At 38.1% G+C, this 24,125-nt stretch overlaps 1 protein-coding gene and 1 pseudogene across 1 annotated transcript in view; both read left to right on the top strand.

The window, feature by feature from the left end:
• Positions 1 to 24,125, top strand: part of OXSR1 (oxidative stress responsive kinase 1) — a 100,498-nt gene that overhangs the window by 68,633 nt on the left and 7,740 nt on the right. The window contains exons 7-14 of the mRNA XM_030830170.3: positions 358 to 459; positions 4,280 to 4,413; positions 8,354 to 8,402; positions 9,020 to 9,085; positions 13,232 to 13,354; positions 17,435 to 17,470; positions 22,594 to 22,728; positions 24,040 to 24,104. Coding sequence (XP_030686030.2) covers positions 358 to 459; positions 4,280 to 4,413; positions 8,354 to 8,402; positions 9,020 to 9,085; positions 13,232 to 13,354; positions 17,435 to 17,470; positions 22,594 to 22,728; positions 24,040 to 24,104 — 710 coding nt within the window. The remainder of the gene's footprint in view (positions 1 to 357; positions 460 to 4,279; positions 4,414 to 8,353; positions 8,403 to 9,019; positions 9,086 to 13,231; positions 13,355 to 17,434; positions 17,471 to 22,593; positions 22,729 to 24,039; positions 24,105 to 24,125) is intronic.
• On the top strand, positions 18,308 to 22,562 carry LOC115838818 (protein phosphatase 1 regulatory subunit 14B pseudogene; annotated as a pseudogene).

The raw sequence follows: 24,125 nt of genomic DNA, 5'->3' as shown, positions 1-24,125 counted from the left end.
ACTTATGAAAACTTTTGTAATCGTTTTTCTTCATAAGTGCTTTATCATATAACGTCATAAAGTGGTTTTCCGTATTTTCATATAGAATTCATTAATTTTGCTTTTAGTTGAGTGTATAATATTTTTTTAAGTGAATATACCATACTTAACTATTTCCCCATTGTTGGTGAACATTCATTCAGTTTTCTTTCTTTCCTTTTCTTTTTTCCTCTTACCAAGTATATTTGGCTTTTGCCAACTTTAGATTATATGTTATTGTCTTAAAATTTATGGTTCTTGATACATATTAGAAGCTCTCTTTTAAAAGTGCTTTTAGGGTGGTAAAAATAATCTTGTACATCTCTCTGTTCTGTACAGGTCCGGGGTTATGATTTTAAAGCTGACATCTGGAGTTTTGGGATCACAGCAATTGAACTGGCCACAGGGGCAGCTCCTTATCATAAGTATCCGCCAATGAAGGTGAAGCTCACACTCAAAATACTACCCCAGCTCATGCCTCAATTCTCTTTCAGAGCCTTACTTCATTTGGCATTCTTTTTTTGTTGTTGTTCTCCTTCACTTTATTTATTTAACATCTTCATTGGAGTATAATTGCTTTACAATGGTATGTTTGTTTCTGCTTTATAACAAAGTGAATCAGCTATGCATATACATATATCCCCATATCTCCTCCCTCTTGCATCTCCCTCCCACCCTCCCTATACCACCCCTTTAGGTGGTCACAAAGCACCGAGCTGATCTCCCTGTGCTATGTGGCTGCTTCCCACTAGCTAGCTTTTTTTTTTTTTTTTTTTTTTTTTGCGGTATGTGGGCCTCTCGCAGGCTCAGTGGCCGTGGCTCACGGGCCCAGCCGCTCCGCGGCATGTGGGATCCTCCCAGACTGGGGCATGAACCCGTGTCCCCTGCATCGGCAGGCGGACTCTCGACCACTGCGCCACCAGGGAAACCCTAGCTAGCTCTTTTACATTTGGTAGTGTATGTATGTCCATGCCACTCTCTCACTTCATCCCAGCTTACCCTTCCCCCCACCCCATGTCCTCAAGTCCATTCTCTACGTCTGCATCTTTATTCCTGTCCTGCCCTTGGGTTCTTCAGAACCTTTTTTTTTTTTTTAAGATTCCATATATATGTGTTAGCATACAGTATTTGTTTTTCTCTTCCTGACTTACTTCACTCTGTGACAGACTCTGGGTCCATCCACCTCACTACAAATAACTCAATTTCGTTTCTTTTTATGACCGAGTAATATTCCAATGTGCCACATTTTCTTTATCCATTCATCTGTCAATGGACACTTAGGTTGCTTCCATGTCCTGGCTATTGTAAATAGAGCTGCAATGAACATTGCGGTACATGACTCTTTTTGAATTATGTTTTGCTCAGAGTATATGCCCAGTAGTGGGATTGCTGGGTCATATGGTAGTTCTATTTTTAGTTTTTTAATGAACCTCCATACTGTTCTCCATAGTGGCTGTATCAATTTACATTCCCACCAGCAGTACAAGAGGGTTCCCTTTTCTCCACACCCTCTCCAGCATTTATTGTTTGTACAGTTTTTGATGATGGCCATTCTGACTGGTGTGAGGTGATACATCATTGTGGTTTTGATTTGCATTTCTCTAATGATTAGTGATGTTGAGCATCCTTTCATGTGTTTGTTGGCAATCTGTATCTTCTTTGGAGAAATGTCTGTTTAGGTCTTCTGCCCATTTTTGGATTGGGTTGTTTGTTTTTTTGATATTGAGCTGCATGAGCTACTTGTAAATTTTGGAGATTAATCCTTTGTCAGTTGCTTCATTTGCAAATATTTTCTCCCATTCTGAGGGTTGTCTTTTCGTCTTGTTTACGGTTTCCTTTGCTGTGCAAAAGCTTTTAAGTTTCATTAGGTCCCATTTGTTTATTTTTGTTTTTATTTTCATTTCTCTAGGAGATGGGTCAAAAAGGATCTTGCTGTGATTTATGTCTATGTTTTCCTCTTAGAGTTTTATAGTGTCTTGCCTTATATTTAGGTCTTTAATCCATTTTGAGTTTATTTTTGTGTATGCTGTTAGGGAGTGTTCTAATTTCATTCTTTTAATGTAGCTGTCCAGTTTTCCCAGCACCACTTATTGAAGAGGCTGCCTTTTCTCCATTGTATATTCTTGCCTCCTTTGTCAAAAATAAGGTGACCACATGTGTATGGGTTTATCTCTGGGCTTTCTATCCTGTTCCATTGATCTGTATTTCTGGTTTTGTGCCAGTACCATACTGTCTTGATTACTGTAGCTTTGTAGTATAGTCTGAAGTCCGGGAGCCTGATTCGTTTGACATTCTTATCCATAGAATTCTGCCCTGCATTCCTTCTAACTCCTGTAGCAGTTAAAATCTCTATTAGATATTTGGTATTTAGCATTGGGTGACTTTACATTGTAGTTGAGCTTTTTATATGATGACTCACCATCTCCTGACTGTGTAACTAGTTTGATATTAGGATCTGTTGTGTCTTATTTTAGGGTGTGTTCCCCACAGTCACTTGTGTAGAACAGCCTCAGTGGGGATGATGATCATTTCTACTTTATAAGGTTGTTGGAAGGGTTACATGTTAATAGTAATTATCACTAACATTGATTCAGCACTTATCTGTGCCAGGCACTGTTTTTAAGTGCTTTTAAGTGTTTTAAGTGCTGTTTATATGTTAAATAAGATCCATGCAAAGTGTTCATGTGCCATAAATATATATCATTCTCACTGTTATTGAATAAAAGTTTGCTTTGAAGTAGGACATTAAGCAGCTTTTATTAAAAGGCCTTTTATATCCTGAAGGAGTAGTTACCTGAAACGTAGTTTTTAATCCTAATGCCCCAACGTTAGTAATAAATGAGTTTTTTGTGTTTCAAGATGGTCCTGCCAGTACTGTTGGCAGCCATTTTTATCTGTGTGACCCCTTAATTATAATATGCACATGAATTCTATTTGTTTGTAACTGTAGCTGTTGTTTATAGTTCTGCTTGATCTCTTTACAAAATGCCCTATGACTGTTTAAATTGGTGACCACCGTTGTGAATTTTTGTCATAGTGATATTATTCATATATCTATGTTCTTGGTGCATTTTAGAACCTTTAAAATGTTATTTTGTCCCCTTTAACAATGTAGAGAGGGACAAAACCAGTAAGCAGATAGTATGAAAACCCTCTCTATATCTGCATATTCAAAACATATGTATATTGACCTATATATTTGATGCGTGAAAGGTTAGTGATATTTTAAGGCCACGGTTTTTTCTTAAAGGTCAAGATGCCTAGGTGTAAGTGAATATTCACAAGGTTTTGAAAAGGATGGTTTTTTAATAACTGTAAGGTGGGAGGCTATTTTTAGGTCCAAGAAATGGCTTATTTTTAAAAAGAGATGGGGGAGGAAGATGAGGTTTACTTAATATCATTGTAGGCAGTGACTCCTGCAGTTGTAGCCAGACATATACATGTTAACCTGTTTGCTCAAAACGAGAAATACTGCCAATCTTAGTAGTTCCCTTTCAGTAAATATAAATTGAATCTGAATAGCAAGTAATAATTCTGATTATAGCCTTTTAATTTTGGTGTTGACTTTGTGCTCAGAAAAATGGCTTATACTCTTATTAAAAAGTCAAACAGTATAGAAAAACACAAATCATCCCAAATTCCACCATATAAATGTGACCTTTATTATTTACATCTCTATGCATCAAGATAGTATGTTGCCATGTCAGTCAAAGAAGGAAGAGATTTCGGATGGACAGTTGCTGCAGGGAAGGTAGGAAGAATGCAAACTAAAAGAGGCTGTAGTTTTGTTAACTGGGACATCATCAGTGATTTCTATGATTGAAGTTTCTGAGGAGTTCTGGGAAGAGGAGGTCAGGTTACAAGGGGTCAGGTTGGAACAGAGCCATGAATAGGTAAAGTCAGCAAGGTCACACTCTTAATTTTGCTATGGTTTTAATTTTTTTAAGATAGTTTGCTGGTATAAGAATGGGGACAGAGGACATGAAGAAAGGATTCCAACTAAAGGACATACAGTACAATGTTGATACAGTTGAGCCCTTGTAGGCACATGCCTGGGAAGCCAACTATCTATAAGATACTGTTTATGTGGAAAACACCTAAATAACTCTAGTTTCCAAACAACTGGTCTAGATGTGAACTTTTAGAAAATGAAATCTGCTCGTATGTTTGGAGGTTGTCTATATTGAAAAAACTTGGCCGCAATATTTAATTTACTTTACTGAGTCTTCTGAAGTCTATATTGTATTAAAAATTCTTACAGGTTTTAATGCTGACACTGCAGAATGATCCTCCTTCTTTGGAAACTGGTGTTCAAGATAAAGAAATGCTGAAAAAGTATGGAAAATCATTTAGAAAAATGATTTCATTGTGCCTTCAAAAGGATCCAGAAAAAAGGTAAAATATGAGATAAAGCTTACTTTTCTCTTCATCTAATATATAAACCATTGGAGAAGCCTAAGAATCACATACATACATGCCATACATACATACATGCACAGCGAATTCAAAGGAACTAAATACAAACATTAGGAAAAAAATGCACAGACCATTATACTAGATTGGAATGAGTGAATTACTTTCTCCCTTCTTTTTAGTATACAGTGTACCCTAAATAGTTAAGCTATTTCCTGGTTAATTTCTTATAATTATAAATTTCTATGTTACTGAAATGCCAAGTTAGTGGGAGGGCTTATTTTCAATTTGCATTTAAGAGTTGTAAGTAAAGCAGTATCTTAATGTTCTTTACAATTTTAATAACAAGAGCAATATACATAGCAAATATTATATTTAATGTCGAATAGTCATACTTATTTCCTTACTAGAAAGATATTTTAGTTAAGTGGACCAAAAAGTCAAAGAGCTTATTGTTAACATTAGAAAAATTGGGTGGCATGTAAGTAAGAGAAACATGATCATCTAATATGTGTATCTTCATGAATTAAACAGAAGCATAGAATGTTGAAGATCATTGAATACAATCTTTTATCTTTGAGGTCAACCAAAACTCCTGATTTCTAACCTTGGGCCCTGTTCCCACTCTGTCTTATTTTTCTGTTTCACATAGTATATACATAGTCCACTCAGTTTCTTAGCACTAAGAGGTCTTTAATTTTGATTTTTCTAAAGCTCAACAAAAGTAAAAGATTTGAACTGACATCCTTGATCATGTCTTTAGTATATATAATGGGCTTCAAAATTTACTGTTGGAAATATTGGAAAGGGTAAGAAAACAGGCAGTAAAATTCAAACCTTTGTTTTTAGAACTTTTTTTCTCTTTCTGAATAAATTGGTATAAAACATAGGTAATGCTTTTGCTTCTGCCAAGTTAGTTGACTAAAATAACAGAATTCTCTTGTTACAAACACCCAGAAATGCTGGCTAAATCTATCAAACTTAAAAAACCAAATACAGAGATGAACTTGCAATAAAGGGATGTCTTCAGATGCCAGAATTAATAAGGAAGCCATAAATCCAAGAACTATCATAAACTAATTCTGTGGCTCCCCTCAGTAGGACACTATTCATTCCAGTAACCTACTGGTTTGGATTTTTAACTTCCAAGTGGGGACTGGAAATGAGATATTGGGCCTACCCAATGGGGATTTTGAACTGAGATCTCTGCTTAAAGCTAGGACATTCAGAAGTCTGCATCCTGAGTAAAAGGAGAGACCAAAAAACAAAAAAAAAATCTGTCCATCATCACAGAGACACAACAGAAATCTTTCCTGAATAATCCAGCCCTCTGACCTGGACATTCTGCAGGTTTACAGTCTGAATTTATACCCATATTATCCAGGAATCCACAGGATTAGAAAGTAAAACAGTTATTACTAAGCCAGTTTTATTTCTGGCAGAAGCAATTGGAAACTGCACTGTTAGAATACTTCCAAAACTCAGGTCCATGAGATTCTTTTTTTCGTTTTTTAAATTTTATTTATTTTTGGCTGTGTTGGGTCTTTGTTGCTGCGTGCAGGCTTTCTCTAGCTGCGGCGAGAGGGGGCTACTCTTTGTTGCGATACATGGGCTTCTCATTGCGGTGGCTTCTCTTGTTGCGGAGCACAGGCTCTAGACACACGGGCTTCAGTAGTTGCAGCACGCGGGCTTTGTAGTTGTGGCGTGCGGGCTCAGTAGTTTTGTCACACGGGCTTAGTTGCTGCGTGGCATGTGGGATCTTCCCGTACCAGGGACTGAACCTGTGTCCCCTGCATTGGCAGGCAGATTCTGAACCACTGCACTGCCAGGGAAGTCCCCTATGAAATTCTTGCACTGAAGAGATCACAATCCAGAATTACAAAATGCACAGTGTAACACTACCGCTGTGAACTAGAAGCAACATTCGAAGAAATAACAGCTGAGAATTTTCTGAATTGATGAAATACCTTTATTTTCAGGCTAAGGAAATATCACCCCAGATTCCAAGTGGTATCTCTCTTTTCCCACTTGTACACATTGTCATGAAACTACTGGACACAAAGGCAAAGAGAAGCTCTTAAATGCAACCTGAGAGAACAGATTACGTACTGAGGAATAGCAGGCAGATTGACAGCCACTTCCCCAAAAACAACAGTCAAGGCCAGAATATACTGGAACAGTGCTGAGAAAAAAAAAGCTGTTAACCCAGAATTCTCCATCTAGTCAAACTATCATTCAACAGTAAGCATGAAATTAAGTTATTTTTCAGACAAAAATTGAGTTTTCTAGTCATGTTTTAATCACTTAAAGAACTCCTCTAAAGTGTACTTTAGAAAAAAGGAAGTGAACCTAGAAGAAAAGAATGAATCATAAAAAACAGTGTTGTGCAAACTGTTGAACATTTTGAAATTGTGACTGAATGAAAAAAATAGGAATGGTAATGTCTACTTTCAGTTTGCATAGCACTTCCACACTGACTCTCTCTTTTAATCTATAAGAATCCTCTGAGGCCCTGGTTCTCAAGCTTGAGTACATATTGGTATCACCTGGGGAGTTCTAAAAACTGCTGATACCCAGGTTTGCCCCCACAGATTCTGCTTTAAGTGTTAAGGGGAACAGCCTGGGCATCAGGATTTTTTTTTTTTTTTAAATAAGACTTTATTTCTCTCTTGTGTAACAGTTCACATTTGGTATGACAACTCTATTTCAGAAGGGCAATCCAAAACGTAGGCTGCTTCTACCTTGTTGCTCTGACATAGCTAGAATATGACCCTCATGTCTTTAGTCCCAAGGATTTTTTTTTTTTAACTCCCAGATATTGTAATGCACAGCAGTGTTTAAGAACCACTGCTTTTAAGGACTTGGCCAGGTAATACTGAACCTTAGAGAAGTGATTTGCTCAAGATTACATGGTAGGTATGTGGCGTTAATCAGGTCCAGTTTCTTAAGTGTAGTATTTATTATTTATTCTCAGTCATACTAGTTTGTGAAATGGACAACAGTGCCTTTATGCCAATGAAGTAAGACTGTACACAGTTGAGTTAAAAACTGAGTTTAGGGCTTCCCTGGTGGCTCAGTGGTTAAGAGTCCGCCTGCCAATGCAAGGGACACAGATTCGAGCCCTGGTCCAGGAAGATCCCACATGCCACGGAGCAACTGAGCCCGTGCGCCACAACTACTGAGCCCGCGCTCTAGAGCCCACAAGCTACAACTACTGAGCCCATCACCGCATTTACTGAAGCCCACGCGCTCTAGAGCCCGTGCTCCGCAACAAGAGAAGCCACCACAGTGAAAAGCCCACGCACAGCAACGAAGAGTAGCCCCTGCTCGCCACAACTAGAGAAAGCCTGCACATAGCTACGAAGACCCAACACAGCCAAAAATAAGAAAAAAATAAGTAAAAATAAATTAATTAAAAAAAACCTGAGTTTAGATTAAATTGGGGGACTATACGTTACTCTTAGAATCTTCAGTTTTTTTAAAGGATATTGTGAAATTATTTTTAAAAAATATGTAGTTACCTAAGTTGAAGGCTTGCAAGCAACCATGTGGCAAGAAGCACAGGGCTTGATTTGTGAGTTTAAATATATTTTTTTGCCTCGTTAAAGCAGATAAAGCCAACTTCTTGGGAAATAATATTAAATAGCAAATATATTGAAAGCCACTAAGAAATCATGCTTTTAAAAGAAACATTTCACTAATGAATTTTTGAAAGAGCCTACAATAATTATTATCAGAACATTTCTATTTGAGTTTTTTAATTTTGTTCGATGTCTTGTACTGAGTTTATCCTTTTTGGTTTTTAGTAGGTTGAGGACAGTGGAGTACACTGAGTTTTTATCTTGATGCTCAAGAAATCATTTTTGAAAATGAAAACCCACATTCCACTTGAATTTATAAAAACTTTCTTTTCTGGTTTTAGACCAACAGCAGCAGAACTGTTAAGGCACAAATTTTTCCAAAAAGCAAAGGTAGGACATTCTAACTTGATTTCATGTGTTCATATGATCCTCCTCAATTACCTAAATTAGGTTCACTGTTCAGATGTTGCATTAAGATGATTATTTTTGGAAGAATGATGGTAGATCAAATAATTGCTGAGGGCACTATTTATATAATCTTTGGTATATAAGATAAATGTATTTTTCATATAAATTAAGCGTCAGGTAAAACTTAAAACAGGAAAAATGAATATTAAACTTTACCATTATAAATAAAATCTGTGGAAAATTCTGTGAAATATACTGAACTCGCATTTCAGGGTTTACTACTGAATTAGTAAACATCTCATTTCCCAAAGATGTGGGTTAAGTAGGATGTTACTGTAGTTGGGAAATGTGGGACCATGATCCCAAAGGACATATGTTAAAGCAAACTTTTCATAGATAATGGTTTTTACAGTACACTAAAGATTTTTCTCAATTTATAAAGTCATGGTAGTAATATACTAAGGAGCTTCAGAAGCTTTTTTCAAACTTCTTTATAAAACAGTTACTATATCACATTTTAATTGTGAATATTTCTGTGTCAGTTATTTTGTTCAATAAAAACTTCTTGTGAGAAGAAAATACTTATTTTTCCTCTCCAGAATAAAGAATTTCTTCAAGAAAAAATATTGCAGAGAGCACCAACCATTTCTGAAAGAGCTAGAAAGGTAAATGGGGATTTTACTCAGTTTTTCTGGGAAATTACTTAGAATAGATTTACTTTTGCATTTTGAAAGTATATTTAACTAATACTGTGTTAACAGTATGAGTATTACTCATTTTCTTTCAGTCTTATCTTTAGCATTCTTTGATATATTCTTTTAGCAATAGTCTACTGTATGCCTTGGTATTACTCCACTATCAACTAGAATGAAAAGGTATGTTACGTAATTAATGAATTAATTCTAAATTCTGTTAAATCACTGTTTGCAACTACCAGAGTAAGTTGTAAAGTTGTGAAGTTTCTTCACACCATACAAAAACAATGAAGACACCACTTCACACCCACTAGGATAACTATATCAAAAAAGACAAACAATAACAAGTGTTGCTAAAGATGTAGAGAAATTGGAGCCCTTACACATTACTGACGGGAATGGAAAATGGTGTGGCCACTTTTAAAAAGCAGTTGGGCAGTTTCACAAAAGGCTAAACAAAGTTGCCATATGACCCAGCAATTCCACTCCTAGTCACACCCAAGAGCATTGAAAACATGTACACATAAAAATATGTACATGGGTCCAATCGCCGTCAGCCGAGGGCTGGCGGAGAGACACGCCCATGGCTGGGAAGTTGGCGGAGAAGAAAAATCCACCATGGGTACTTCCGGGGATTCTTCATATTGATGGAAGAAAGTGTTCAGAGTACCAAGTGAATCCCATTGAAGCCACGTGAGGGAGATAGGAGAGGCTAAATATAGCCACATTAAAAACCATCAGCAATGTTGGAAACAGCTTCAAGCTGAACATCCACATCTATATCCTAAGCTGCTTCGGCTGAGTGAATTTCTATTAAATAACAGTATCCTGTCTCTTGGCTGACTGGAAGAACTACATGTTTTAAGAAGAAAAGAGTTTAAAAAATTAAATAATTCAGTCTTATGTCCTTCCCCCTGACTAAAGTAGAAACCACTTCCCCATTATTTCACGATTAATGTGAAAAAGTACAGGAACAATGAGAGGAAGTTCATCTGTTTCCAGTAGTAACATTCTGGTTTCTGTTGGAATTCCATCGGCAGCAGAAGGAAGCAGCATATACCACATGCCTCCCTATTACAATACACAAAGCTGTCAACTTTGAACTCTTTTGAAATGTTAGTAAAGTAGAAAAGATGATTGTGGCTTTCCTTCAATATTATTTGGGTAACCTAGCCTTAAAATAGTGAACAAACATAAGTCCTTTACCCTTAAGGCAGGACCAAACCAAGATATTAGTGGTCTAGGTAAGCTAGTAATTTGGCATACCTTCAAATGGTTACTTTTCAGATATTCACTCAGCAGGTGTTTGGGTGAGGAGTTGGGCATGGCAGGCCTTGAGAGGGAGTGGAAAGGGGGCTGGTGGGGTCTTTCAGTTTGCATACTCTATTCAGTATAACAAAGACCATGCAACTGATCTGGCTAGATCTCCTTGGAAGGCAGTTTGGTGACCATCTGTAGATTTTCAAATATGCCCTTCCCTATTCCAAGCTGTTTATCGAGGCATTAGTAACTGCAGCATTTATAACTGCACTGGTAGCTCTTTGAAAGGTTACTGCTTTATATTCTTTTCTCTACCTTGTTGCATTCCCAAAGATGCTTTCACACTCCTTATAGATCCAGCCTCCCTTCTATACCATGTACTGAGTGTCTGTTATGTGCCAGGCACTGTGCCAGATACTAGAAATATAAAAGTGATGAAGATACTTTCCCTGCCCTTAAGGACACACCTTGGGTAGGGGAAAGATTTACAAACAAATAATACAATACCACAGTGATGAAGCCTGTAGCAGTAAAATGGTTATTACTAGATATTACTGGTAAAATGCTCTGAAATCCTTTCTTAAAATAGAAGGTATTTTGAATTTGCCTTTATCTCTGGAAATCTTACCTTGGGTAAGGACTGGAATGAAAAGAGAGTAATGTTAAAAAAAAATATGTACATGAATGTTCATAGAAGTATTCTTCATAACTAAAAAGTGGAAACAACCTGAATGTCCATCTATTATAAATGGATATATAAAATGTCATGTACCTATACAATGGAATATTATTCAGAAATAATGAATGAAGTACTGATACATGCCATAACATGGGTGTACCTTTAAAACATTATGCTAATTGAAAGACATATTCTATGATTCCATTTATGTGAACTATCCAGAATAGGCAAATGTATAGAGACAGAAAGTAGATTATTGGTTGCCTAGGACTTGAGCAGATTGTAGGGAAAAGGGCAGTGACTGCTAATGGGTATGGGATGTTTTTTGGGGGGTGGAGGGAGTGATGAAAATGACCAAAATTTGATTGTGGAGATGGTTTCACAACTCTGAATATACTAAAAATCATTGGATTATAATACCTTAAATGGGTCAATTTTACGATATATGAATTATATCTCTGTAAAGCTGTTACTTTTAAAAAAGAAGCATTTAGAGAATGGCGCTACCACCAATGGCTCTTGGAAATTGAAAACATTATAGAAGAAATGAAAAAAATTCTTTACAAAGATTTTAGGGTAAAGTTGAGGAATTTCCCAGAAAACAGAGCCAAAAGGCCAAGAGATAGATAACAGAAAAGATGAGGACATTAGAAGATTATTTGAGAAGCCTCAATATTTGAGTTAAAAGAGTTCCAGAAAAGGAGAACTGAGAAAAACAGAAGAAAAGAAATTACTGAAAAAATAATTCAAGAAAAATTTTCTGAATTTCCAGATTGAAAGAGCCCAAGTACCCAGCACAGTGAATGAAAATAGACCAACAGTAAGGCACATTTACCATGGTAGCTCATAATACCGGAGACGAAAAGAAGATGTGTAGCTTTCCAGAGAAGGGGGACAGGGCACGGACAGGATCGGGGTCATAATGACCTCAGCAGCATCTCTGGAAGCCACATCACAATGCAGCACTATTTCAACATTATGAAAAAAAAATGTTTTCTAACCCAGATTTTTTTTTTAACCAGTCAGACTGTAAGTGAAGTGTGGGAACAGAATCAAGTTATGTTCAGAAATGCTTGGCTTTAATAAATGTGCCATGTTGATAGTAGAGGAAGTGTTTAAAGTAAGAACAGGGAAGTCATGTGATCTAGGAAGCATGGTCCTCTAGATGACGGTAGAGTGAGATCTAAAGTACCAGACCTGGTGTCAGTCTGGTGGAACAGATCAGGAGGCTCTGGTGAGAGGCTTTCTCAAGAAGATAATACTGATGAATACCTAATATATGTGAATATGGTGAGAGGAGATTTACACAGCAGGGAGAGAATTGAGGGATGAATATGACAAGTAAGAAATAAGCAAATATTAACTCCAGGGGAAATTAAAAAGTTATGCAGAAAAGAAAAGTAATTGTAATATATAATAAGGTTGACCTGTATAGTTTATATAATCATGTTATATAAACACTGAATATTGATTTAAGCAAAATTACAATGTATCTTGAAAAAAGAGTAGGGGATTGATAATAGGGTTTAATTCTCATTTGCATAGCAGGAAGTTCAATAGATAATTCCTAAAACTAGAAAATCAAGGGGTAATAATAAGAACAGGTTACTCAGAGAGATAAATATAAATTCCAAAAGAATAAGCTAACATGAATTGAAAGTGGTTGCCTGTGAGGAAGAATATGAAAGTTAGGGGACTGCTCTTTTTCTTAACAACACTTGCATAGTTGTAGTACTTTTGAAACTATGGAGGTATAATTGTGATTTTAAACATTAAAATTGAAAAAAAAGAGCAGCATCTTCTTTATCTTGGGTTTATTTATTTGAGGGCTTAAACTCCACCCCCCCCACACCTTTTTTCAGTGTCTCAAGATACGAAACCATTAATCAGATTTGACCTGTGACTTCACATAAGAAGGATTTGGATGATGTGCAGGCTCAGAATATGGGAGTACAGGGAGGGTCAGTGGTTGTGAGTAAAGACAAATAGTGGAGATTATGAACAGAAAGCAAGTGAAGGATGGAGGATGTGAGTTTATATAGGAAAACTTCTCTATTGGGAAAATTATTATCTGCTTACAACATTGAAGTAATAGAAGGAGAGAGAATATGGCTGACTTTTCTATATAGTAAGTGTCAAACACTACCATAGTCCACGTCTCTCTTCCTAATGAGCAGGTTCGGAGAGTACCAGGTTCCAGTGGCCGTCTTCATAAGACAGAAGATGGTGGCTGGGAGTGGAGTGATGATGAATTTGATGAAGAAAGTGAGGAAGGGAAAGCAGCAATTTCACAACTCAGGGTAAGTTTTGTTAAACTATATGCTTTAGCTAGAGTTCTATCTTTTTGTCTGAAGCCTCTGAGATAATACTATATTCTGTGGTTCTGTTCAGTTTAACCAGCTAAAATATAAAAAATACAGACAGAATTTTCTTGAACAACTTATTAACAACAGGAGCCCAAGTAATTCTACATGGAAAAGGGGACTGGCATATCTGTTTTACTGTGATAATATTTAGGGTATATAAAAATGACCTAAATCGAGAAATAAAAACTATAGTGTCTGAGATGAAAACACACTGGATTAGATGAATGGCTGATTAAACACTGCAGAAGAAAAGATTAGAGAATTTGAAAGCCTAACAATTGAAACTTTGTCCCTAAAGTCTGTTAACTTTCTACCTGAAGAGGAACAGTGCACCTCTTCTTCAATTGGTATATCCTGGATCGTGTGTGCGAGTGTGTTAGTTTTTGCTAGAAGTGGACACCAAGACATGAAGTGAGCAAATACTATTTGAAAAATGGCGCTGATAGACTTGCTCAGTGCAGGGTTGCCACAAACCTTCAATTTGTAAAAAAATGCAATATCTGCAAAGCATAATAAAGCCTAGTGCAATAAAATGAGGTGGGCCTATATCTTAAAGAATTTGTTCCAACATTTTCTTGTTTGTATTGTTTCCAGTATTAAATCTGCTTGTATACTTACCTTTTCATTTATAAGTCACATTTGTTTTTACTCTGGCTGCTTTTAAGATATTTTTCTTTATGAATGGTTTTGAGCAATTTGATATGGTATGCCTAGGTGTATCTTTTTTTTTTTTTTCCATGTTTCATGTTTAGGGTTTATTGAGCTTCTTGGATCTTTGGGTTTACAGTTTTTTAATCAAGTTTGGAAAGTTTTCAGCCATTACATTTTCTTTTTTTTTTAATATTTATTTATTTGTTTATTTATTTATTTGGCTGCACTGGGTCTTAATTGTGGCACGTGGGATCTTCATTGCCACATGTGGGATCTAGTTCCCTGACCAGGGATTGAACCTGGGCCCCCTGCATTGGGAGTGTGGAGTCTTAACCACTAGACCACCAGGGAAGTCCCTCAGCTATTACATTTTCAAATGCTTTTTCTGTCCTTCCACCTTGGAGAGTCCAATAACATGTATATTAGGCTGCTTAAAGTCATCTGACTGCTCACTGATCGTCTTTTCATGTTTTAAAAATTCTTTTTCCCTCAGTTTCATTTTGCATAGTTTCTAGTGCTGGCCTGTTCATTAGTCTTTCTTCTGCAGTGTTAATCTGCTGCTAATCTCCCATCCAGTCTCCTTTCCATCTCAGGTGTAATACGAGAATTTTGATTTGGTGTTTGATTTGGTTGTTAGTTTCTAGAAGTTTGATTTGGTGTTGTTTTGGCATCTTCAATGTCTCTACTTAACTTTTTGAAGATATGAATATATAATAATTATTTTAATGTCCTTCTCTGCTAATTCTAACATCCAAGTCAGTTTGGGGGCAGTTTTCTTTTCACTGTGGCTTGAAAAGTGTTTTTGAGAGTTGAGTAAATAGAGGTAAGAGATCAAGGCAGATAAAATTTGATAAGGTAGAGTACCAAGGAGGAGAGAGCTACCCAGAGAAAGAAGCTTAGAGCTTCCCTTTTGAGTATTCAGCAGCATACTTATCAGTGACTATATGTGAGAAAACTACCCATGTGGAGAAAGTGCCCAGCACTCACACAGCCAGGAACAGCAGTTAGACTGGAGAAACTTATAATTCACAGGGCATTTGGTAGAGTGCTTAGTAATGGGGTGTAATATATTGCCCTAGACCGAACACTGCTCCAGACCCAACTAACAGCTCATCAAAGCAGGATCCAAAAGGATTAAACTATTTCCAAGTAACTTTACTGTATTCCAAAACAAAGCTCAAGAAGATTTATAGAAATTATCAGCATGCAACAAGGTAAAATTCACAGTTTCTGTCATCTAATCGAAGATTACAAGAGTGAACATACCTTATGCCCAGATCGTGGTTTCTAATGTCATTCCCTACTAAAGAACAAAGGCTCACTGGAGAAATGGCTGATTCCAGGGCTTACACAGGGAAAATGCAAGATAAATCTGGAATATCTTCTTTTGACAGAAAGAAAAGATCTTTTATTTTTAAAAAAGTCATAATAATATGAGCCAGGTTGAAGGAGCTCCCACTGGCCAAATTAGGGAGAATTTAACCATCAAAATCATTAAGTGTAGGAATAAATTATAAATCATTTAAAAAATAGGAATCTATAGGCCCATACTAATAATAAACAGATATATAAATACATGGGGGGGGGATGGGTTTTCATTACAGTAACTGCCAGTGCTGACTGGTAAATGTAGGAGTGGATGGGGAAGTTCATCATTTTACAGCCATCATAAAACAATCGTAAATGTTAGATCAGACAAGGATCATCAATAGGTGCTAAACATATGGGAAAATTTTGATGAACAGGATATTTACATGGTCTTAAAGTTTCTCTCCATAGATGGCCTATTAGTTGCAAGAAAAAAATACTGCGTACCTGAGAAATTAGAAAATGCCTTGACTCAATGATTAAAATTAACATCACTAATGAGGGGTAGAGGAACATGTGATTCCCTAAGATATGACACTCTAGGAAGGATACGTCACTCTGTAGAATTCATTTAAGTCTGAATCATGAGGAAACATCAGACAAACCACAAATTAGGAGCATTCTATTCAAATAGAGTGTGTAGTAGGCAGGGGGGAATGATTATGTGTAGGAGGTCATTGGAAAAGTTGGATTATAGAGAGTAAATTAAAGTATTATTTTTAAATTTACTTAAGTTGATTGCTTTAGTAGTGTGAAGTTATGTAAGAGAATATCCCTATTCTTAAGTACACAGTGGGGACTTTCCTGGTGGTCCAGTGGTTAAGACTCTGCCCTCCCAATGCAGGGGGCCCGGGTTCAATCCTGGTCAGGGAACTAGATCCCTCATGCCACAACTAAAGATCCCGCACACTGCAACAAAGATCCCGCACGCAGCAACGAAGATCCCGAGTGCCACAACTAAGACCTGGCACAGCCAAATAAATAAATATTTTTAAAAAAAAGAAGAAGAGGAAGAAATACACAGTGACTATTCAGTTGTAAAGAGCTATGATTATATGCAACTTATTCTCAAATGGTACAGGACTGATTAAATATATATATTTAAAAAGAGAGAAAGTGAACACTAAATAATAAAGCACATGAGGAAAAAGGTTAGTAATGGATGAATCTGGGTAAAGGGTATAGCAGTGTTCTTTGTATTATTCTTATTCTAACAACTTTCTGTAAGTTTGAAATTATTTCCAAACAAAGTTTTTTTTAAGGTTTTGTGTTGGCTGTATACTTGCTGTAACCCATTAGCTGTTGCCTGTACCTTGATTCTCCTTAATAAAATGGTAATGAAAATTTTAAAAACCTAAACTGACCTTATAAGAAGTCTAAATTCACACTTGGTAGAATTTACCATAAATTGACGTTTGTTTAGAGATATGTTGTTGTTTTATGTATTCTCCAGTGCCTGTATCCAGAATTACTACTAACTTATGATTTACTGAATCAATTTAGCTTTAGATTTTCATATGGCATATTGTAATTAGTATTTCAATTTTGGCTCAAGAGTTTTCTTCATTAAAGCCTATAATCAGAATTACTCTGCTTTAAGAATGTGTTGGATAATTAGCTCGAATGTTTACATTTGGTTTGAGATATTATGCACATAATATGTTCATGATTAGTAGAAAGAATTGAACTTTGAAGAATGTGACCTCCCTACTAACTGATAGCTCAGTCCCATTATGTTTGCTTATAAACCTCAAGTTCTAGACTTAAAATACCGTAGGTATATTGATGCGTTACAGGCTACCTGGACAAAGAATACAGTAGTATCATGACAGTTTTCTTTTTCCAGAAAACTCTCACTAGAGTTACCGATGAGTTAATTATGGATCAGAGTGAAATGGAGTTGACTTGCATTTCAACATTCCGTGCAGTTTGGAACTGACTACAAGTAACCTGAGTTTTCAGTTAACAAGCCTCCTTTTTTTGTATTTCTTTTAGTCTCCCAGAGTGAAAGACTCATTAACAAATTCTGAGGTAAGTAGTTGTGATTATTGAATCATTAAAGTATATGTGCTTTTGTTTTGGTTTGGTTTTAATGTTAAGCACACTTTTTGGTATGTGCCTAAACGGGAATGGGAACTTATGCCAGTCGAATTTTATTAGAGCTATCGATTCTGAGTTTGAATGGATCTTTGCAGTAAATGGTGCCATTGCACTCATTTTAAAAGTGGGCCTAAGAACCCAGAATGTTCTTTTTTGCTTGCTTGACTTTATGAACGGCTATTTTTATCTTGGGCTGCTTAAAGTGGAAATTAGTCTTTTTGCATTAGCCTGTCCAGGAATCTGTCATATGCTGCCTTTGCTTTTTGGACTTTTTTCCTCAGCCTCTTGTCAAATAGATTCTGATGTCTATAGTTACTGCCTCAGTGTGATAGGGAATCCTACTAAACAGACGCCTGTTAGGCTGGCCTGCCTTATGCTCCTTACCTAAAGAAAATAATCATCTCGTGAGTATTCAATATTTGGTTTAATGGCACACATGTCTTGCTCTTAATCCAATTTGTTCTTGCCACATGCTTAAAAGTAACTATTTTTTCCACTTCATTTGTATATATAGTAATATAATTATGTACAGGATTATGTTTAAGACTGAAAATACTGTACCTCAGCTTATTACAGGCTAGCATCTGACAACTTGAATTAGAACTGCTATTCACTAAGATTTCTGGCTCTTCTTCTTGGTATGCTGTAGAATTGCATTTTTCTGCCCCTTGAAGTTACTCATGGCCGTGGCAGTTACTTTGGCCAATAAAATGTGAGCAGAAGGAAGAGCCACATTGTGATTCCCTGGGTTCCCTTGCCCCTGCCATCATGACCTGCATCCCTGCTGCAAATTTAGGTACCAAATTTAGCCTCTGCTGGCCACAGGTGGACTTGAAGTGTGTGCAAGAAATAACTTTATCACCTCACACCAGTCAGAATGGCTATTATCAAAAAGACAACAAGTGTTGGTGAGGATATAGAGAAAAGAGAAGCCTCGTGCACTGTTGGTGGGAATGTAAATTGGTGCAGCCACTATGGAAAACAGTTTCTCAAAAAATTAAAAATACAATTATATATCCCACAAATCGACTTCTGGGTATTTTCCCAAAAACACTAATTCAGAAAGATATATGCATCCCGTATTCATTGCAGCATTATTTACAGTAGCTAAGATATGGAAGCAACCTAAGTATCCATCAATAGATGAATGGATAAAGAAGATATGATATATATGTATATATACACAATGAAATATTACTCAGTCAGGGACTTCCCTGATGGTCCAGTGGCCAGGTCTCTGCACTCCCAATGCAGGGGGCCCAGGTTCGATCCCTGGTCGGGGAACTAAGGTCCCACATACCGCAACCAAGAGTTCACATGCCACAACTGAGGATCACACATGCCACAACTAAGACCCAGGGCAGCCAAATAAATAAATAAATATTTTTTTAAAAAAAGAAAGAAATATTAGTCAAAGAAGGAATGAAATCTTGCCATTTGCAACAACATGGATGGACCTTGAGGGTATTATGCTAAGTGAAATAAGTCAGAGAAAGACAAATACCATATGATGTAACTTATATGTGGAATCTGAAAAACAACAAATGAACAAACAAAACAGAAATAGTCTCATAGATACAGAGAACAAACTGGTGGTTGCCAAAGGGGAGGGGCGTGAGGGGAATTGTGAAATATGTGGGGGAGATTAAGAAGTACAAACTTCCAGTTATAAAAAATAAATAAGTCATGGGGATGTAATGTACCGCATAGGGAATACAGTCAATAATATTGTAATAACTTTGTAGGTGACAGATGGTAACTAGATTTATTGTAGTGATCATTTTTTAATATATAAAAATACCAATCGCTATGTTGTACACCTGAAGCTAATATACTATTGTAAGTCGATGAATTATACTTCAGTTTTTTAAAAAAGGAAAATAATTCTAAAACAAGCAAAATGTTTTCAAAAAAGTAATAACTTTTGTTCTTGTAATTTACTGAGAATTTAAGATTATTTGTTACGCTCTAACTTAACCTATCTTGACTGATTCCTAGTTTCTCAAAAATTGAATGGAAGGGTATTTTACATATTACCCAGACTTATTCTTTTTAGTCTCCTCCTTGTTCCTTTGCCTAAATAGCCTCTCCACGTGAACTTGTACATGCTCATAGTCATAGTCTCATGCTCATAACTTTGTTGTTGTTTTTTAAATTATGATAAAATACACATAACATAAAATTAACCATCTTAACCATTTTTAGTGTGCAGTTCACTGACATTAAGTACATTCACACTGTTGTGCAACCATCCCCACCATCCATCTCCAGAGTTCTTTTCATCTTGCAAAACCAGCTCTGTACCCATTAAACAATAACTCCCTATTCTCTCCTCCCCCCAGCTCCTAGCAACGTCCATTCTATTTTCTGTCTCTGAATTTGACTACTCTAGGTACCCCATAAAAGTGGAATCATACAATATTTGTCCTTTTCTGACTTGTGTATTTCACTTACATAATGCCCTCAAGGTTCATCTATGTAACATGTATCAGAATTTCCTCTTTCCTTCCCTTTTAAGGCTGAATAATATTCCATATTTGTGTGTGTGTGTGAACCGCATTTGTTTAACCATTTATCTGTCAATGGGCATTTGGGTTTCTTCTACTTTTTGGCTATTGTGACTCATGCTGCTATGAACATGGCCACACAAATATCTGTTTGAGTCCCTGCTTTCAATTCTTTTGGGTCTATACCCAGAAGGGAATTGTTGGATTATATAGTAATTCTATTTTTAATTTTTTGAGGAACTATCATACTGTTTTCCATAACAGCTGTACTATTTTACATTCCCACCTGCAATGCACAAGGTTCCAGTCTCTTCACATCCTCTCATTACTTTGTTTTGTATAACCTTTCTGTCTTGATTATAGGTATACATATATGTGTATGCAATTTGGAAGCTGTCTCTTTGAAATAGTGCTAATAGTTTTAAGCATTTTCAAAACTAATCTTAAAGTTCTGTTTTTCTATCAAAAACTGGAACCAATGACTAACTTTTGGTTTCCTTTATGTGAAGCTAAGTAAACACAAAATTTTACTTCCTTGTCTCCTTGTTTTGCTTATATGATAACAGCTATTAGACCTCTCATTGCCCTTCTAATTTTTTTCCTCTTTTAACTCTAAATTTTGGCCATTACATTGATATCATTTTCCCCATTACCTTATAATTTTAAGTATGTTTAACTTGAATTTGTACTCAACTTCGGTCTTTTTTCCCCATTACATAACTAAAATTTTCAAACATGCAAAATAATGTTTAATGTCTATGTTAGTTATAAAGCTTCACATCCATTTTGAAAAGCATTGCAGTTATGTTAAGGAACCATTGGTTGATTTTCTTTTTTTTATAAGTAATGGAAGGTCCCCAACATAGAAAAATGTCATTTCTATAATTTCATACTATATACTAAATCTGTATTTTGTAGGTGCTATTTTGCTGGGCAAAAGGGATAGAATAGATGTATTTAAAAATAAACAGGACACAAAGAACTACTATTCTGAAGAAGGAAAAAAAAGTGGACTACTGATATTTGTTACAACATGACTGACTCAAAAACTAAGTTAAAGAAGCCAGACACAAAAAGAGTGCATATTATAAAATTTGGTTTATATGAAATGTCCACAAAAGGCAAATTGATAGAGGCAGAAAGTAGATCAGTGGTTGCCTGGGGCTGGGTGGGGGAGCCGGAGTTAACTGTAAATGGGCATGGGAAGAGTTGATGGAAGTGTTCTAAAACCAGATTGTAGCGATGTTTACAGAAGTAGAAATTCTCTAAAAATCACTTGAGTTGTAGGCCGGCGCCGCCCTCGCCGCGGAGCCATGTGGAGACGAGATCACGAGCTAACCTGAGCCAGCGGCCGAGGCAGCTGGCGGGCGTCCCAGAGGTGGCGGCGCAGGGAGGGGCCCGACGCACGCACTTGGCCCTGGCGGCCGCCCTGGCGGACAGCGGCCCCACAGGGGGCATGGTGTTGGTGGCTCCGGCCCCTGGACCGGGGAGTGGTGGCCCAGGGTCCCGCGTCTACTTTCAGAGCCCCCCTGGGGCTGCAGGCTAGGGCCCGGGCGGCGCGGACGATGAGGGCCCAGTGAGGCGCCGAGGGACGGTCACGGTCGAGTAGCACTGCAAGGAGCTACGGAGGCGCCTCAACCTGGAGGAGTGGATGCTGGAGCAGCTCACTCACCTCTAGGACTGCCAGGAAGAAGAGATCCCAGAACTGGAGATTGACGTGGATGAACTCCTGGACATGGAGAGCGATGATACCCGAGCTGCCAGGGTCACGGAGCTGCTGGTTGACTGTTACAAACCCACTGAGGCCTTCGTCTCTGGCTTGCTGGACAAGATCCGAGGCACGCAGAAGCTGAGCACAGCCAGAAGAAGTAAGGGTCCTCGACCCAGGTGAACTGTGGTTCCCACAGAACAATCGCTGCCCCCCCGCAAGCTGGTAACAACAGCAATACCAGTGAATTTCATGGGACGTAAATTATACCTCAAAAAGTTCTTAAAAACAAAAAAGCGGGACTTTCCTGGTGGTGCAGTGATTAAGAATCCGCCTGCCAATGCAGGGGACACGGGTTCGATCCCTGGTCCGGGAAGATGCCACATGCCGTGGAGCAACTAATCCCGTGCGCCACAACTACTGAGCCTGCGCTCTAGAGCTGGCGAGCCACAACTACTGAGCCCACATGCTGCAACTACTGAAGCCCCCATGCCTAAAGCCCTGTGCTCCACAACAAGAGAAGCCACCGCAATGAGAAGCCCGCGCACTGCAACGAAGAGTAGCCCCCGCTCACCGCAACCAGAGAAAGACCGCACACAGCAACGAAGACCCAACACAGCCAAAAATAAACAAATAGATTAATTAATTAATTAATTTAAAAAGCATAGAGATATTTGACTTCCATTTGAAATAGGTGTGTCTTGGGGATGTAGAGATGGGCTGGTTCACTACACAAGGACTACTTTAAAAAGTCTCTCTGCGGCAGTGCTTGCCTGTCAGCAGGCCCGCCTCCCTTTCCTCTCAGCTTAAGCAGCACTGTGTGTGTGTTTTTGTTACAGCTGTTTTCAACAACTGATCCTGTGGGTACTTTACTCCAAGTTCCAGAACAGATTTCTGCTCATCTACCTCAGCCAGCTGGGCAGATGACTGCACAGCCAACTCAAGTCTCCCTGCCGACCCCCGCGGAGCCTCAGGTACAGCAGGGATGTGCTTTCTTTCGTGGTCAGCCATCCGGGTGGAGGCAGAGGGTGGAGGCTAACGTGGACCGCCGCCTGGTGCCATGAGGGTGATGTCCTGGTAGATTTTGAAACAAGTTAGAAATCTGTTTTCACGGTTTTAAATGTATGCAGATAAGAGTTTAACAAAGATCACACAGGTTTCATTTAGCAACAAAATAAGTTAATGATGGAAATATTTCAAACAGCAAAAAGTTGGGGGGGGCAGTAATTTCTTGTCAGCTTTTTTTTTCCTCACACGAAGGCGAGGGGTTTTGCCCACTGAGGCGGCTCAGTGCCCCGGTGGCTCCTGCACTCAGGAGGGACAGCGCTGGGGGGTCTGGCGCCCCACGGCTCCCGCTCCCTCTCCCTCGCCCTCTCGGATCGCTGGGGAAGGCTGTCTCACCCAGGGTGCGTCGTCCCCCACGCCCCGTCCCCGGAGCACTGTTTTCATCTGCATCCCAGTGGTTCTCTGCCTTTGGAGATCACTGCTCTGAGCTCTTCCAGTTAGTCACATTCTAACTTCATTTACCTTTTCTTTGCCCAAGTTTTCCATTTCTGCCCATCATATGGGAAAAGATACAGTTGTCTTATGAAAACTGATGGAAAGATTGGATTTGTTTTATAAACGGCTTAAATAGAATGTATATCCTCTGTAAGGCAAGGGACAGCTGTATGGTTTTCAGAGAGGATTAGTTTGGTCATTAGAAGATGTGGAGGGACTTCCCTGGTGGCACAGTGGTTAAGACTCCGTGCTCCCAATGCAGGGGGCCCAGGTTCAATCCCTGGTCAGGGAACTAGTCCCACATGCATGCCGCAGCTAAGGAGCCGGCGCAACCAAATAAATAAAATAAAATATTTGTTTAAATTAAAAAAAAAAAAGATCTGGAACCTCCAGGGTGGGTGGTTTTGTGCGGGGTAGCCAGTTTAGACCTTACTGGCAGATGTGTTGCCACTGGCAGATTTTTTAAAGGGAAAAACCCAGCTTCGTGTTCTTCATGCTTATATAGAGGAAGAGAGGTCTGAAAAATACAAAATTAAATGTGGCTGTGTATGGAATTTCGTGTGGGTTTGAGAATTATCTTTCTCATTATGTTTGACATTGAGCTCTTGTTGCTGCCTTGTGGTACATGTCCTCCCGCAGCAGGGAGTGTCCTAGGGACTAGGATGGCCACACCTGGAGATGAAGAAAATTGATGCCAAGTGGACGATTCTTCTGCAGATGAGCATTAGTCACCTCCATGCTTAATAGTCCAGGCAGTGACTTTATACCTTTCAATGCTTTTTTAGGCTCTGTCTTCAGGAGCAGGTTCACAAGAAACCAAGATCCCAATCAGTCTAGTACTAAGATTACGGTAAGTAGACATTCTGTTGTT

The sequence above is a fragment of the Globicephala melas genome, chromosome 11 (genome assembly GCF_963455315.2).
Source record: "Globicephala melas chromosome 11, mGloMel1.2, whole genome shotgun sequence".
In the NCBI taxonomy this organism is placed as follows: domain Eukaryota; kingdom Metazoa; phylum Chordata; class Mammalia; order Artiodactyla; family Delphinidae; genus Globicephala; species Globicephala melas.
This window is presented reverse-complemented; position numbering and strand designations above follow the sequence as displayed.